The sequence below is a fragment of the Macrosteles quadrilineatus genome, unplaced genomic scaffold (genome assembly GCF_028750875.1).
Source record: "Macrosteles quadrilineatus isolate MER2022 unplaced genomic scaffold, UCM_ALF_1.0 Scaffold_1__1_contigs__length_201487025, whole genome shotgun sequence".
Lineage (NCBI taxonomy): Eukaryota > Metazoa > Arthropoda > Insecta > Hemiptera > Cicadellidae > Macrosteles > Macrosteles quadrilineatus.
In genome coordinates this window covers 130,400,413-130,412,733 of record NW_026542594.1, presented here as the reverse complement: position 1 = coordinate 130,412,733, position 12,321 = coordinate 130,400,413, and the positions used below count along the sequence as shown (strand labels likewise).

Below are 12,321 nucleotides of genomic sequence, written 5' to 3'. Positions count from 1 at the left end.
AAACCTTTTATGTGCTCCTAACCAACTAGCGATCAATAAAATTATGGCCCATTAAAAATTTAAGGACAATTCCCGTACATTTCATGGCCAGTAAAAATTTAAGTACAATTCCCGGTTTTCCCGGATTTCCCGGTTGGTAGACACCCTGCGTATAGGTAAACATTTCTATTATAAAATGTACCTTTCAAGCCATTTCCACTGCAAGTACCGGTGGAAGTACATGGACTCCAGGAACTGAGAGAATGGTTCTCCAGCCAAGAACGTCTTGACTGCAGCCATGCAGTCAGTGAACAGCTCTCTGTTGCCTGAACTCATCTTCTCTTTACAGTGGACTATCATCTCGGTATTAAGCACGTCCACTGCATCAGGAGCCTTTAAAACAAAACATACACATTGGATTTACTTCTAATGTACTCTGATTAAACACACACTTTGAAGGGATCTACCTTACACCTTTAAAATGCAAAGCCCTCACTGACTGACTGACTCACTCATCACTAAAGCAAAAGGTAAACTAAAAGTTCAGTATGATGATGAGCCATCCTGACTGAAGGGGACGCTGAAAGATTATTTCCTTAACCGGATAGTTGTGGCTTGGCGGGATGGCGTGCATTAGGCCTAAGTGAAGCAAAGAGTGTATGTGTGTGTGACACTTTGACTGTATGCTAGGGAAAAGAAGAAATGTATATTATGTTATTTTATTTTTTCTTATGTTATGAAATTTATAATTTACTATTGTTCATGATATGTTGTATTATTATTATTATTATTGTTATTATTTTTTATTTTTTTTTTTTATGGGGAGGAGGTAAAAATGCATTTACGCACACTGAGGTGTTTAATGGCCACTCAGTAGTGCCGGACTCCCGCGGGCTCATTGTCCCCGGACTACCGGCTAAAAAACCCCCTCGTCTCCTAGGACACTAGCCTGGAACTGTTTCGCACATTACTTCGGGCTAGGCCTTTTACACTACGCCCCTAGGGCTTTCCTTCTGGTTTCCTCAGAAAACTAAGGCCGATCGAGGTCGACCTTCTTATCCCGAAGTATGGCTTCGACGAACTGCTTTACACAGTTCCAGTTTCCTTCTCCCTGTATCATAGCTCCAACGATGTTGTCGGGAGTAATGTCGACGCCGATCTCGGAGATCAAGGAGGCTCGGCGGACATGCCACCTGTCGCAGAAGAAGAAGGTATGCTCAGCCGTGTCTGCAATGCCTGGACAGTACATGCAGTCTGAGCTGGCAGCCTTCCCCATTCTGTGCAAAAAGGCCCGAAAGTACCCGTGACCCAAAAAAAATTGAGTCAAGTAGTACCCAACCTCACCATGCTCCCGTTCCACCCATGGTCGGATGCTAGGAATGAGCCTGGCGGTCCAACGTCCCCGAGACTCGGCTTCCCATTCACGCTGCCAGCGGTCGAAACTCCGGTTGCGTTCTTCTCTGGCAGCAGTCTCTCTATCTACTTCAGGTCTCCTGCGGTAGATCGCCTGTCGCTCCCTCGTGAGATGAAAGACGGGGATGACACTGGCAATCACCATGACTGCAGGCTCGGAAACCGTGCGGTAAGCGGAAGCATCTCGCAAGGCACCTCGACGCTGAACACGGGAGAGCCTGTCACGGAAGACACGCCTCTCCAGCACGTGGGCCCAGATTTCAGTGCCGTACAAGAGTACTGATTGGACGGCAGACACCAGTATGCGGCGTTTGCAGGAGCGGGGGGGCCGCCGACGTTTGGCATAAGCCTACTAAGGGCAACAACTCCCTTAGCGGCTTTGTCAACAGTTCGCTTTATCTGCTCGCCGAAAGACATTTTGCTGTCAATCATAACACCAAGGTATTTGGCATATGGCTTGGTCTCCAATTGGGCATGGCCTACTTGCAAAGGAAGGACGGTGGGAATTCTTTTCTTGGTTAGGATCACGATCTCTGTTTTTTCAACCACCAACGATAAGCCGTGGTTCTGTCACGGAAGACACGCCTCTCCAGCACGTGGGCCCAGATTTCAGCGCCGTAAAAGAGTACTGATTGGACGGCAGACATCAGTATGCGGCGTTTGCAGGAGCGGGGGCCGCCGACGTTTGGCATCCACTCGTTGACACGGAGCATCACTATACCAAGTTTAAGCTCTGCTTCTTCAACGGTTCTGCCTGCAACCAGAGCAGCGACGTCGTCGGCGTAGCCAACGAGGCAGGTCTCGTCTGGCATTTCGAGTCTAAGCAGACTGTCGTAAGACATGAAACACAAAAAAAAACACAAAAAACACATATAATACTGTAAAAAACTGGCCAGTAATCACGGGGGCCAGTATTGTATTTGCTTTTTTTGTTTTTTCGTGTTCGTGTATGTGTTCTAAGTTTAACGACAAATCCAACCAATTTGGTTAAATGACTTATTGACGTTTTTGTTCCTAACTGAAGATGGACTTTAAGTCTGAAACTATAGTAGTAAACTACTGAAGCAGGATCACTTGACGAAGCCAGGTAACGTAAACCATGTAAGCTGGGTTTTTTCTAGGCGCGGAAGCGGAGAGAGGAATGTGGAGATCGGAAAATAGATTAATATGGTTTCCGCTCCGCTTCTAGGAAAACAGTAACATTAAATTACCTAGGACAAGCGTTCCTCTCTCCGCTCTCCACTTCCGCGCCTAGGAAAACCCGGCTTTAGCCTAAATTTAAAAATCCAGAGGCTACCTCACCATCAATAAAGAAGCATTTTCATCTCATTTCATTCCCACATTTTGGGCGACTGTCATCACCAAAAACTGAAATACTAGTGATCCGTTGTGAATGACAGGATTCCGTGCTTAAGATTTTTGCTCTTTACTGCGGGAAAACACACTGTGTGTGGCATTCCCCATTAAATTTGATGCTGCTCATATTTTTTGCATGTTTTCACACTGCGTTTGTACATGAAACAAACGCCCGTGTGGTCGCAAGCATTAGGATTGAAAAGGACCTTTGGGTGAGTAACAATATAAAAAATAACATTCTATTTCCTACATTCACTAAACAAAATGTAGTCTTATTAATTACTAGCTGCATGCCCGTTCTACGCACGGGGATCTTATAGTAGTTAGTTGAAACCTTCTTATATTAAGAACAGCAGTTGGTTTGCATATTTTCAGGTATGCTGGCAAAAATATTATTTATAAACCTTCACAAATATAGTATCTGACAGTTTCAAGCCAAAACAAATTCACCACAATTAAATGTCACCCGTATCGTGTTGGTCCATGTTATATCAAATGAATAAACTAAAAAATGCTTTATAGATCTATGAGACATAGCCCTAAGGTAGGCCGATTAAAATTAGTTAAAATACTACCACAACCTCACCATTAAACACTTTATTCCGGTTGACATTTTCATTATCAAAGGTTCTCTTGTCCTTTCCAATAACACTGAGAAATAAGGACATTAATGTGTTAACAACAGACATACAAATAAAAATCAGAATTTAACTAGGGAATTTGCTACGCTTTAGCCATGGCAAAGTAAATATTAAATTAGTATTTGAAATCTTTGTTAGTGTCATAAAATTTTATCAAAACAATTTATATTTGCTTAGTCCGAAGATGACCCAAAATGCTGTCAAAATGACGGCTTACTATATGAAATGAAGTACTAAAGACGATTTAGATTGGTAAACTCATATTTTGGAACACAGACACAAAAAGCAAAACTCAATTAAATTGAATACGACTGTAATAAATAAGATGCAACACCAACGAAAACTAATTTGTAAATAGTGATGTGTTGGTATGTAAAAATGATTCTTGCTGCTACCACTTAAGGAAATAACCAGTACCAAAAACCAACATTTATAGTAGTTAAGAACTATAGTACATCCAAATTAAATGCGTTAATCAAGTCCCGAGGTTATTGATCTCTCTTGGTTTTGGATTTTCTCACAAAAAATTATCAGAATTCAAGGTTATTTCCCATTAATTGCATTATTTGTAAACAACTTTTAATGTAAACATATCGGTGACATTTTGAACAAAACAACCTTATCCAAACAACTTTTTGTTATTTAGTAGATGACATATCCTCTAAACGATGTTTGGTATATGTAGTAAACATTAGAAGGAAATATGAAAAATCACACAATGTTGGGTTTTTAAAGTTTTTAATTTTATTTCCTAAGTAGGTAGGTCATGTATTCTAGAGAAAAGTACCGGTGTCAAGGATCGTCGTCGAATAGGTTTTTATGAATAATTGGGTAGGCCTACGTACCCAAGATACAGGTTATCAAATCAAATCAAAAATGCCTTTATTTAGCAAGCGTTCCTCAGTCCATACTGCTTTACAGGATAACTCTTGTCAATTTACTAATACTAGATAAAACTAAAAACAGAAAGTATAATCTAATCAGAAAGTATATATACGAGCACAAAATTCTATTTACATTTCTATTTTAATCTATTTAAAAAATGTGAGGTCCTTTATTCACAGCTGTATACATTTCTTTTATTTTATTTCTGAAAGCTGGAACACCCAGCAACTTAAGATCACAGGGGAGGTTGTTATACAACTTGGGCCCAAAGTAAGAAAAGCCTCTCCTGCCAATCTCCAGCCTCACTCTCGGGAATTGAAACTGCTTGTTCTGTCGAGTATTGCACCGAGACACCCGATCGCGGGAGACCAGTCTTTCCATCAGGTAAGCTGGTTCTTTTTTGACCAGTACCCGATGAACCAGAGTGCAGGTTTGCATCCTGCATATGGCTGCTGAGGGCAAAAGACCGTTATGGGCCTATTTATTGGCTGTATGGTCCAGCGATTGCAGCACATAGGGGCGAGTAGAAACCGAAAGTGGCACATTGGAAAAGCGAGTTTAACATCATCCGTAAACCTCTGTTACAATCAGTCACTGCAGTTGTGATTTTTCACTATATACACTTTACAGAACCGCCATTGAAATGCCGTCAATGAGTGGAAACCTTGTTAGTAGCTATTGGTGACGATGATTTAATAAATCCAAGTTTCCCAGCCTTATACAACGCTGATTTAAGGTTTTTTCCCGGTTATCAAAACTTCAGAAAAATTTTATACACAAAGAATCTTTAATTTCATGTAAGGTTACAATACACATTATTGAACTTGCGATTAATTAAATCCTTTATGTAAGGAAAACTGTTTTTAATCTCACTTGGTTTGGTTTTTGCTTTCAAAACGTGATCGGAAATGTTTGCGGTATTTGTAAACGACATTTAATGTAAACATATCAGTGACAGTTAGAAAAAATAATCTTGATCCAAACAGCTGTTCGTTATTTCATAGATGATTATGTGATAGACATTGGTAGGAAACTTGACAAAAATCGCACGAAATTGTGTTTTTAAACGTCCGTCATTTTATTTACAAACTAGTGAGGCCATATTTTAATGGCTAAAGACACTCTCGCCAATCCAGCGAATACATTAAAATGATTTGGTTCTTGATAGGTACTCTTGTTTTTCAGGAGAAGGCCGCGTAAAATGTCTCTTGGGCCGTGACAGACAGACAGACAAAAATAGATGAGATTTGTTTCGGCTTCTTTAATGTATAAAACCATTGACTATTGGATACAGAAGAAGACATCCCATCTATATGGATCAGCTGTTGCCAATTTTTTACTAAAAATAATGTAGTTGTGTGAACCAGTCACAGATTGCGCTAGTGTCTAAAACTCTATTTTGTACCTTATTTTTTGTTACTGACATAGTTGCTGGGTCACAACAGTTGCTATAGCACATCATAAGTCATTTCATCAGTTTGACTTGGTAAAAACCATCGTGTAATTGGCAGAAATCAGTAATTTAGATCAGCGCAATCTGTAGGTGGCTCATAGACATAGACATAGACATATTTTATTGAAACAAAACCTTCTTTATAAAGTACATTCAATACATAAGAACAGGTGTTTCGTCATAGTGATGTATTTTATACTAAAATTAACAGTTAAAATAATTAAAATAAACTCATGTAGGATATCAGAGAATTTTTATCTACACTATAGGGTTCTCCAAAAATTTGTCAAGTGAATAGTAGGCTTTATCAATTATTTTATCTTTGAATTGAGTAGCATTTACATTTTTAAGATACAGGGGTAATTCATTGTACAATCTAAGTCCCATATATTGAGGGCTGTTCCTAAAAATCGTCAACTTGTGATGTGGTAATCTGAAATTATATTTATTCGTTGTATTATAATTATGTGTATATTTGACTACATCTGACAAATTTTCCTTAGTGTTATGTATCCAATTTAGAATTTCATTTATGTAATCCAAAAATGGTGTGAATTCTAAGATTTTTAAACAGGTTTTTACATGATTTTCTCCTTCTTGATTTGGTTAAGATTCTAATAATTTTTTTCTGTATAATTAGTAGGGATTTGACTTCTGTTGACACTCCCCACAGTATGATTCCAGGGTCGCCGGAATTGTACCCCCCTGGAATTGTACCCCCCGGCGATCATTGACGTAATTTTGACGTCACGCCTAGAGGGGGTACAATTCCACCCCGTACACTTTGATTTTAACGAAATCTAATCTATTTAATGTGGGCAAGTGATCAGTGAACCGGATAATTATATTAGATATAAAAAAGAGCAGGAGATGTACGGCCCGGAATTGTACCCCCCTGGAATTGTACCCCCCGGAATTGTACCCCCCTGCCAACATCAAAATATTTATGTACGGGGTGGAATTGTACCCCCCTGGAATTGAACCCCCCATCAGAAAGCCAAATGTGTACGGGGTGGAATTGTACCCCCCGGAATTGTACCCCCCTCTTGGACAGCTAGCTTGGCTTGTGTACGGGCTGGACTTGTACCCCCCACCCACTCGATAAACCTACTGTAATTGGTATTATGAAAATGAAGTAGTAGAGAATGCCTTCTACAGTGACATATGTTGGATTTTCAAACCTGTACAGAATATAGTGATTGTACCAAGGAACTATAGTTGTGAAGAGATTATCAAAAAATCTGGCTTCGCCACTTTACTTCGCCTCGGGCTGTATATTGTTTTATTTTATTTATTGTACCATGAACAACTTGAATGCATTATTGCTTAGTTTGTTTTTACTGTAATACTTTTTATACACTATTATCTAATAACATAAAACCTGATCATAAAATTTAACTTTTAATCTCCTTCAAACTTTGAAAATACACAAGACGAAGCCACAATCACACCATAGGTCAACGCAATGCAGGCCCGAAGATATAGGGATTATTGTAAGAGCCATGACCTTCGGTAATGATTCTTCGTAAAGCAACAAATCGCTCACAAGTAAGTGAGTTACAGGGTTTCCGGTTATCTCAGAGCCGATTTGGTCTCAAAAATGCACTGAATTCCCGCACTGCGTACTCATTACACAAGCATTCAGCCATTGGTGACAAGCAATATTATTATATACTAAGCAATATTATCAAATCAGCTGGTATTATTAGATTTGGCAACACTGCACGGTTCTCATTGGTCCATTCAAAACCATATGGTAAATAGGCCCCTCAACTGCAAACTTTGTGGTCCCGACCGAATGTAGGTATCTGGTACAAAGTAGTTCACAGTTTGTCAAAGTTTTAACCTTTGTGAATTTAAGCTAACCCATGAACAGTTAGTACTTGGGAAGGTTAAGAAAATATTAATGAATAACGTAAAAATAAGTCTGTTAGGCCTCTCGCACGTTACTCTGAATGGCCTTAATTTGCAGTTTCTTAGAATATCCTTTTACAACAAGCAATTCATTAGGTGTCGGGTAACTTGCTTCATTTAACATTCGTGTGATTCCCCTCTAATATCCAACATAACTATTGTTTTAATTTTAGTTGGTAATCATAATAGACAATCTCCTCGGTTAAATGGGGGGGGGTACAATTCCAGGGGGTACAATTCCGGGCCGTACATCTTCTTCTGCCGTGACCAGGGGGTACAATTCCAGGGGGGTGCAATTCCGGTCCTATAAGAAGGGCTAGACTGACGGGGGGTACAATTCCAGGGGGGTACAATTCCACCCCGTACACTGGTCAAATAAAAGTGAGTTCTAACTGAGGGGGTACAATTCCAGGGGGGTACAATTCCGGTCCGTACAGTTTTTTAGATGCCAGTGGATTTAATCAAACCACTCGTGCATAACAATATCAAAGTTTTATGAGGGGGGTACAATTCCAGCCCGTACACGCCGTTTTGGTCGAGAAAATGAGACGTCATCGTGACGTCACAAACCAGCAGGGGGTACAATTCCAGGGGGGTACAATTCCGCCACCCCTGATTCCATACCTCAAGATGGATTCAATGTATCCATAGTAAACTGTGATACATGTATCCTGGGGGTACACAGTTTATCAGGTGAAATAAAGCAAAAGAAATAGATCTTAGTTTCCCTTTCATCTTATCTATGTGAATCTTCCAATTAATATGAGTATCAAGCAATACACCCAAAAATCTATGAGATTCTACAAAATTTGGAATTTTATCGAGAATTACACTGTTTTTTTTAAAGAAAATTTGATTATATGAGTTTTGTCAATATTTAGCTTTAAACCATTATCTTAAAACCAATATTTCATACAATCCAAAGTGTTTTCCAATGATACAATTAAGTTATATACTGAAAAACTTTTACCCTTTATACCGTAGTCTTTTAATTTAGAAAGCAAAATTAAATGATCCACGCAATCAAAGGCCTTAGACAGGTCACAGAAAACACCAGCAGTAGTTTCAGACCTGTCCAAAGCCTCTGTAACATCATTGATAAATTCAATCAGTGCACTGTTAGTGCTGAATGTTTTTCTAAACCCAAACTGTTTTTCATAAAACAAATCATTGCTGTTAAAATAGTTTACTAGCCGGAAATTGATAGCTTTTTCAAATATCTTTGAAAAAATACTTAAAACAGATATTGGGTGGTAGTTATTTATATTGGTTCTAGCCCCTTTTTTGTATATCGGAGTAATATGAGAGTATTTCAATTTCTCTTGGAAAATACCACATTCAAAACATTTATTAATTATATCTGAGAGGGGTTCAGCAATTATATTTGCTACTGCTTTGATGAGTGAAATGGAAACTTCATCCCAACCCAACAATGTCTTATTTTTCAAAGAAAATATTATTTTTAAAATTTCATTTTTGTTCGTTGGTTCAAAGTTGTACAGTGAACACCCCTTTATATACAGAGATATTTTCATATTTGGATGGACACCCTTTACAATAGGATTTGGCAAGTTTAATTAAAAAACAAAAGAATTAAAAGTTTTGGCAACAACATTTTGGTCTTCGATTAATTCATTATTAGAGACTTTTTGAGCGGAGCGAGCGAAGCTCTTATACGTCGACTCTTATGCATATCGTAATACGCAAACTCCTCCCAGAAGGCTGAATCAATCGTTTTCAAATTTTGCATGGTGATAAAGACCATATCGGTGAGTGCCAACATCTATATAGCGCTAAAAAAAGTCTCTCAGGAATCCACCCCACTGGGTCTCAAAGTTTCAATGTAATCCTTATGGAAGCAGTATTTGACACACAAACAAAGACATATGACCAGCTGTTGACTTTTGAATGCAGTAAAAAAGGAAATAGCTGATAGCATTATTCCGCAGATATTGGAACAGAAACGGTATGGGTCATAAATATAATCAAATGACGACACTAGCTTGAGGTCCGTGACGTAGGAAGTGGTGAAGGAAGTAGTCAAGGTTAGCAGTCTGGAGTGTGGATGTGTTTATGACAATAAGATTTAGGTATCTGTATTCCTAAAATTCTATGGGAAGGGAGGAAAACGGGTCCGCGACGTAGGAAGTAGTGAAGGAAGTAGTCAAGGTGAGCTGTCCGGAGTGTGGGAACTGTTTATGACGATTAGATTAAGGTATCTGCAATCCTAAAATGCTATTGGAAGGGAAGGAAACAGGTCCGCGACGTAGAAAGTGGTGAAGGAAGTAGTAAAGGTGAGCTGTTCGGGGTATGGGATCTGTTTATGACCATTAGATCAAGGTTTTTGAAATCCTACGATGCTATGGCAATGGAGGGAAACAGGTCCGTGACGTGAGAGTGGTGGAGGAAGTAGTAAAGGTGAGCTGTTCGGGGTATGGGATCTGTTTATGACCATTAGATTAAGGTTTTTGAAATCCTATGATGCTATGGCAATGGAGGGAAACAGGTCCGTGACGTAGGAAGTGGTGAAGGAAGTAGTAAAGGCAAGCATTCCGGACTGTAGGAACTGTTTAAGACGATTAGATAAGGTGTCTGCAATCCTAAAATGCTATGGAAAGGGAGGGAAACAGATAAAGGCGAGCTGTTCGGAGTGTGGGAACTGTTTATGACGATTATATATAGTTATCTGCAATCCTAAAATGCTATTGGAAGGGAAGGAAACAGGTCCGTGACGTAGAAAGTGGTGAAGAAAGTAGTAAAGGCGAGCTGTCCGGAGTATGGGAACTGTTTATGACGATTAGATTAAGTTAACTGAAATCAAAAAATGCTACGGAAAGGGAGGGAATCAGGTCCGTGACGTAGGAAGCGGTAAAGGAAGTAGTAAAGGCGAGCCGTCCGGAGTGAGGGAACTGTTTATGACGATTAGAATAAGGTAACTGCAATCCTAAAATGCTATGGAAAGGGAGGGAAACAGGTAAAGGCGAGCTGTCCGGAGTGTGGGAACTGTTTATGACGATTATATATAGTTATCTGCAATCCTAAAATGCTACGGAAAGGGAGGGGAACAGGTCCGTGACGTAGGAAGTGGTGAAGGAAGTAGTAAAGGCGAGCTGCTTGGAGTGTGGGACGTGTTTATGACGATTAGATTAAGGTATCTGCAATCCTAAAATGTTATGGAAAGGGAAGGAAACAGGTCGGTGACGTAGGAAGTGGTGAAGGAAGTAGTAGAGGCGAGTTGTCCGAAGTGTGGGATCTGTTTATGACGATTAGATTAAGGTATTTGCAATCCAATAATGCTAAGGGAAGGAAGGTAAACAGGTCCGTGACGTAGGAAGTGATGACGGAAGTAGTAAAGGCGAGTTGGTCGGAGTGTGGGAACGGTTTATGACGATTAGATTAAGGTATCTGCAATACTAAAATGCTACGGAAAGGGAGGGAAACGGGTCTGTGATGTAGGAAGTGGTGAAGGAAATAGTAAAGTCAAGTTGTCAGGAGTGTGGGAACGGTTTATGACGATTAGATTAAGGTATCTGCAATACTAAAATGCTATGGAAAGGGAGGGAAACAGGTCCGCGACGTAAGAAGAGGTGAAGTAAGTAGTAAGGTGAGCAGTGTGGAGTGTGAAAACTGGAAACCGTCTGTAGCACTTAGATTAATGTACCTGCAATGCTAAAATGCTATGAGAAGGGATGGAAACATGTCCACGACATAGAAAATGGTGAAAGATGTAATAAAGGCTAGCAGTGCAGAGTGTGGTCAATGTTTGTGGCAATTTGATTAACGAATCTAAAATACTAAAATGCTATGGAAAGTGATGAAAACAGGTAGGCCTACATGATGTAGGAAATGGCTTAGGAAATAGTAAAGTATGAGCATAGTGTGAGAACCGTCTGTGGCAGTTAGATTAATGTATCTTCAATCCTAAAATGCTATGAGAAGGGAATGAAACAGGCCCTTTGACGTAGGAAGTGGCGAAGGAAGTAGTAAAGGCTGGCAGTGCAGAGTGGGGGAACCGTTTGGGCAGTTAGATAAATGTATCTAATACTTAAATGCTATGAGAAGGGAAGGAAACAGGTCTATGACGTAGGAAATGGCGAAGGAAGTAGTAAGGCTTGCAGTGCAGAGTGTGGGAACTGTCTATGGCAATTACATTAATGTATCTGCAATCCGGCTATAGGAAGAGAGGGAAACAGGTCCACGATGTAGGGGGTGGTGAAGGAAGTAGTAACGGTGAGGAAATGGATTAATGCATCTGCAATGCTAAAATGCTATGGGAAGAGACTGAAGACTGTAGGTTAAAATGATTACGAAGCATGAATCGATACATATTTCGATACATGCAATTGTTTACAATATAAATTTACAACTGAGTTGACAACAGCTGATTTTTACTCCATAGAGGCTAAAAACTTGTTTACTCCCTAAAGAGTAAAAATGCTACTTTAGACCCGCAACGCATGCATTAAAAACTACTGTTTTTACTGCAGTATTGCAAAAACAATATAATATGAACCCTTGATGACTCCGCTCAATTTTGTGGATGCCTCTGCGAATGCCACCTAGTAATGAAATATGATTGCCACAACTATCTTCTTTTCTAATGCCTAATTCGTTATTTACAACTTTCAACATCTCTTATATTAATACGTGAGGGCTGTTTTTTTTTAACAAAACTCCTCT

At 39.6% G+C, this 12,321-nt stretch overlaps 1 protein-coding gene across 2 annotated transcripts in view; it reads right to left on the bottom strand.

Annotated features, from left to right (window-relative positions):
• LOC128984948 (G protein-coupled receptor kinase 2) overlaps positions 1-12,321 on the bottom strand; it is a 193,470-nt gene that overhangs the window by 105,607 nt on the left and 75,542 nt on the right. For both annotated transcript variants that reach the window (XM_054404321.1, XM_054404327.1), the window contains exon 5: positions 182-372. In XM_054404321.1, coding sequence (XP_054260296.1) covers positions 182-372 — 191 coding nt within the window. The remainder of the gene's footprint in view (positions 1-181; positions 373-12,321) is intronic.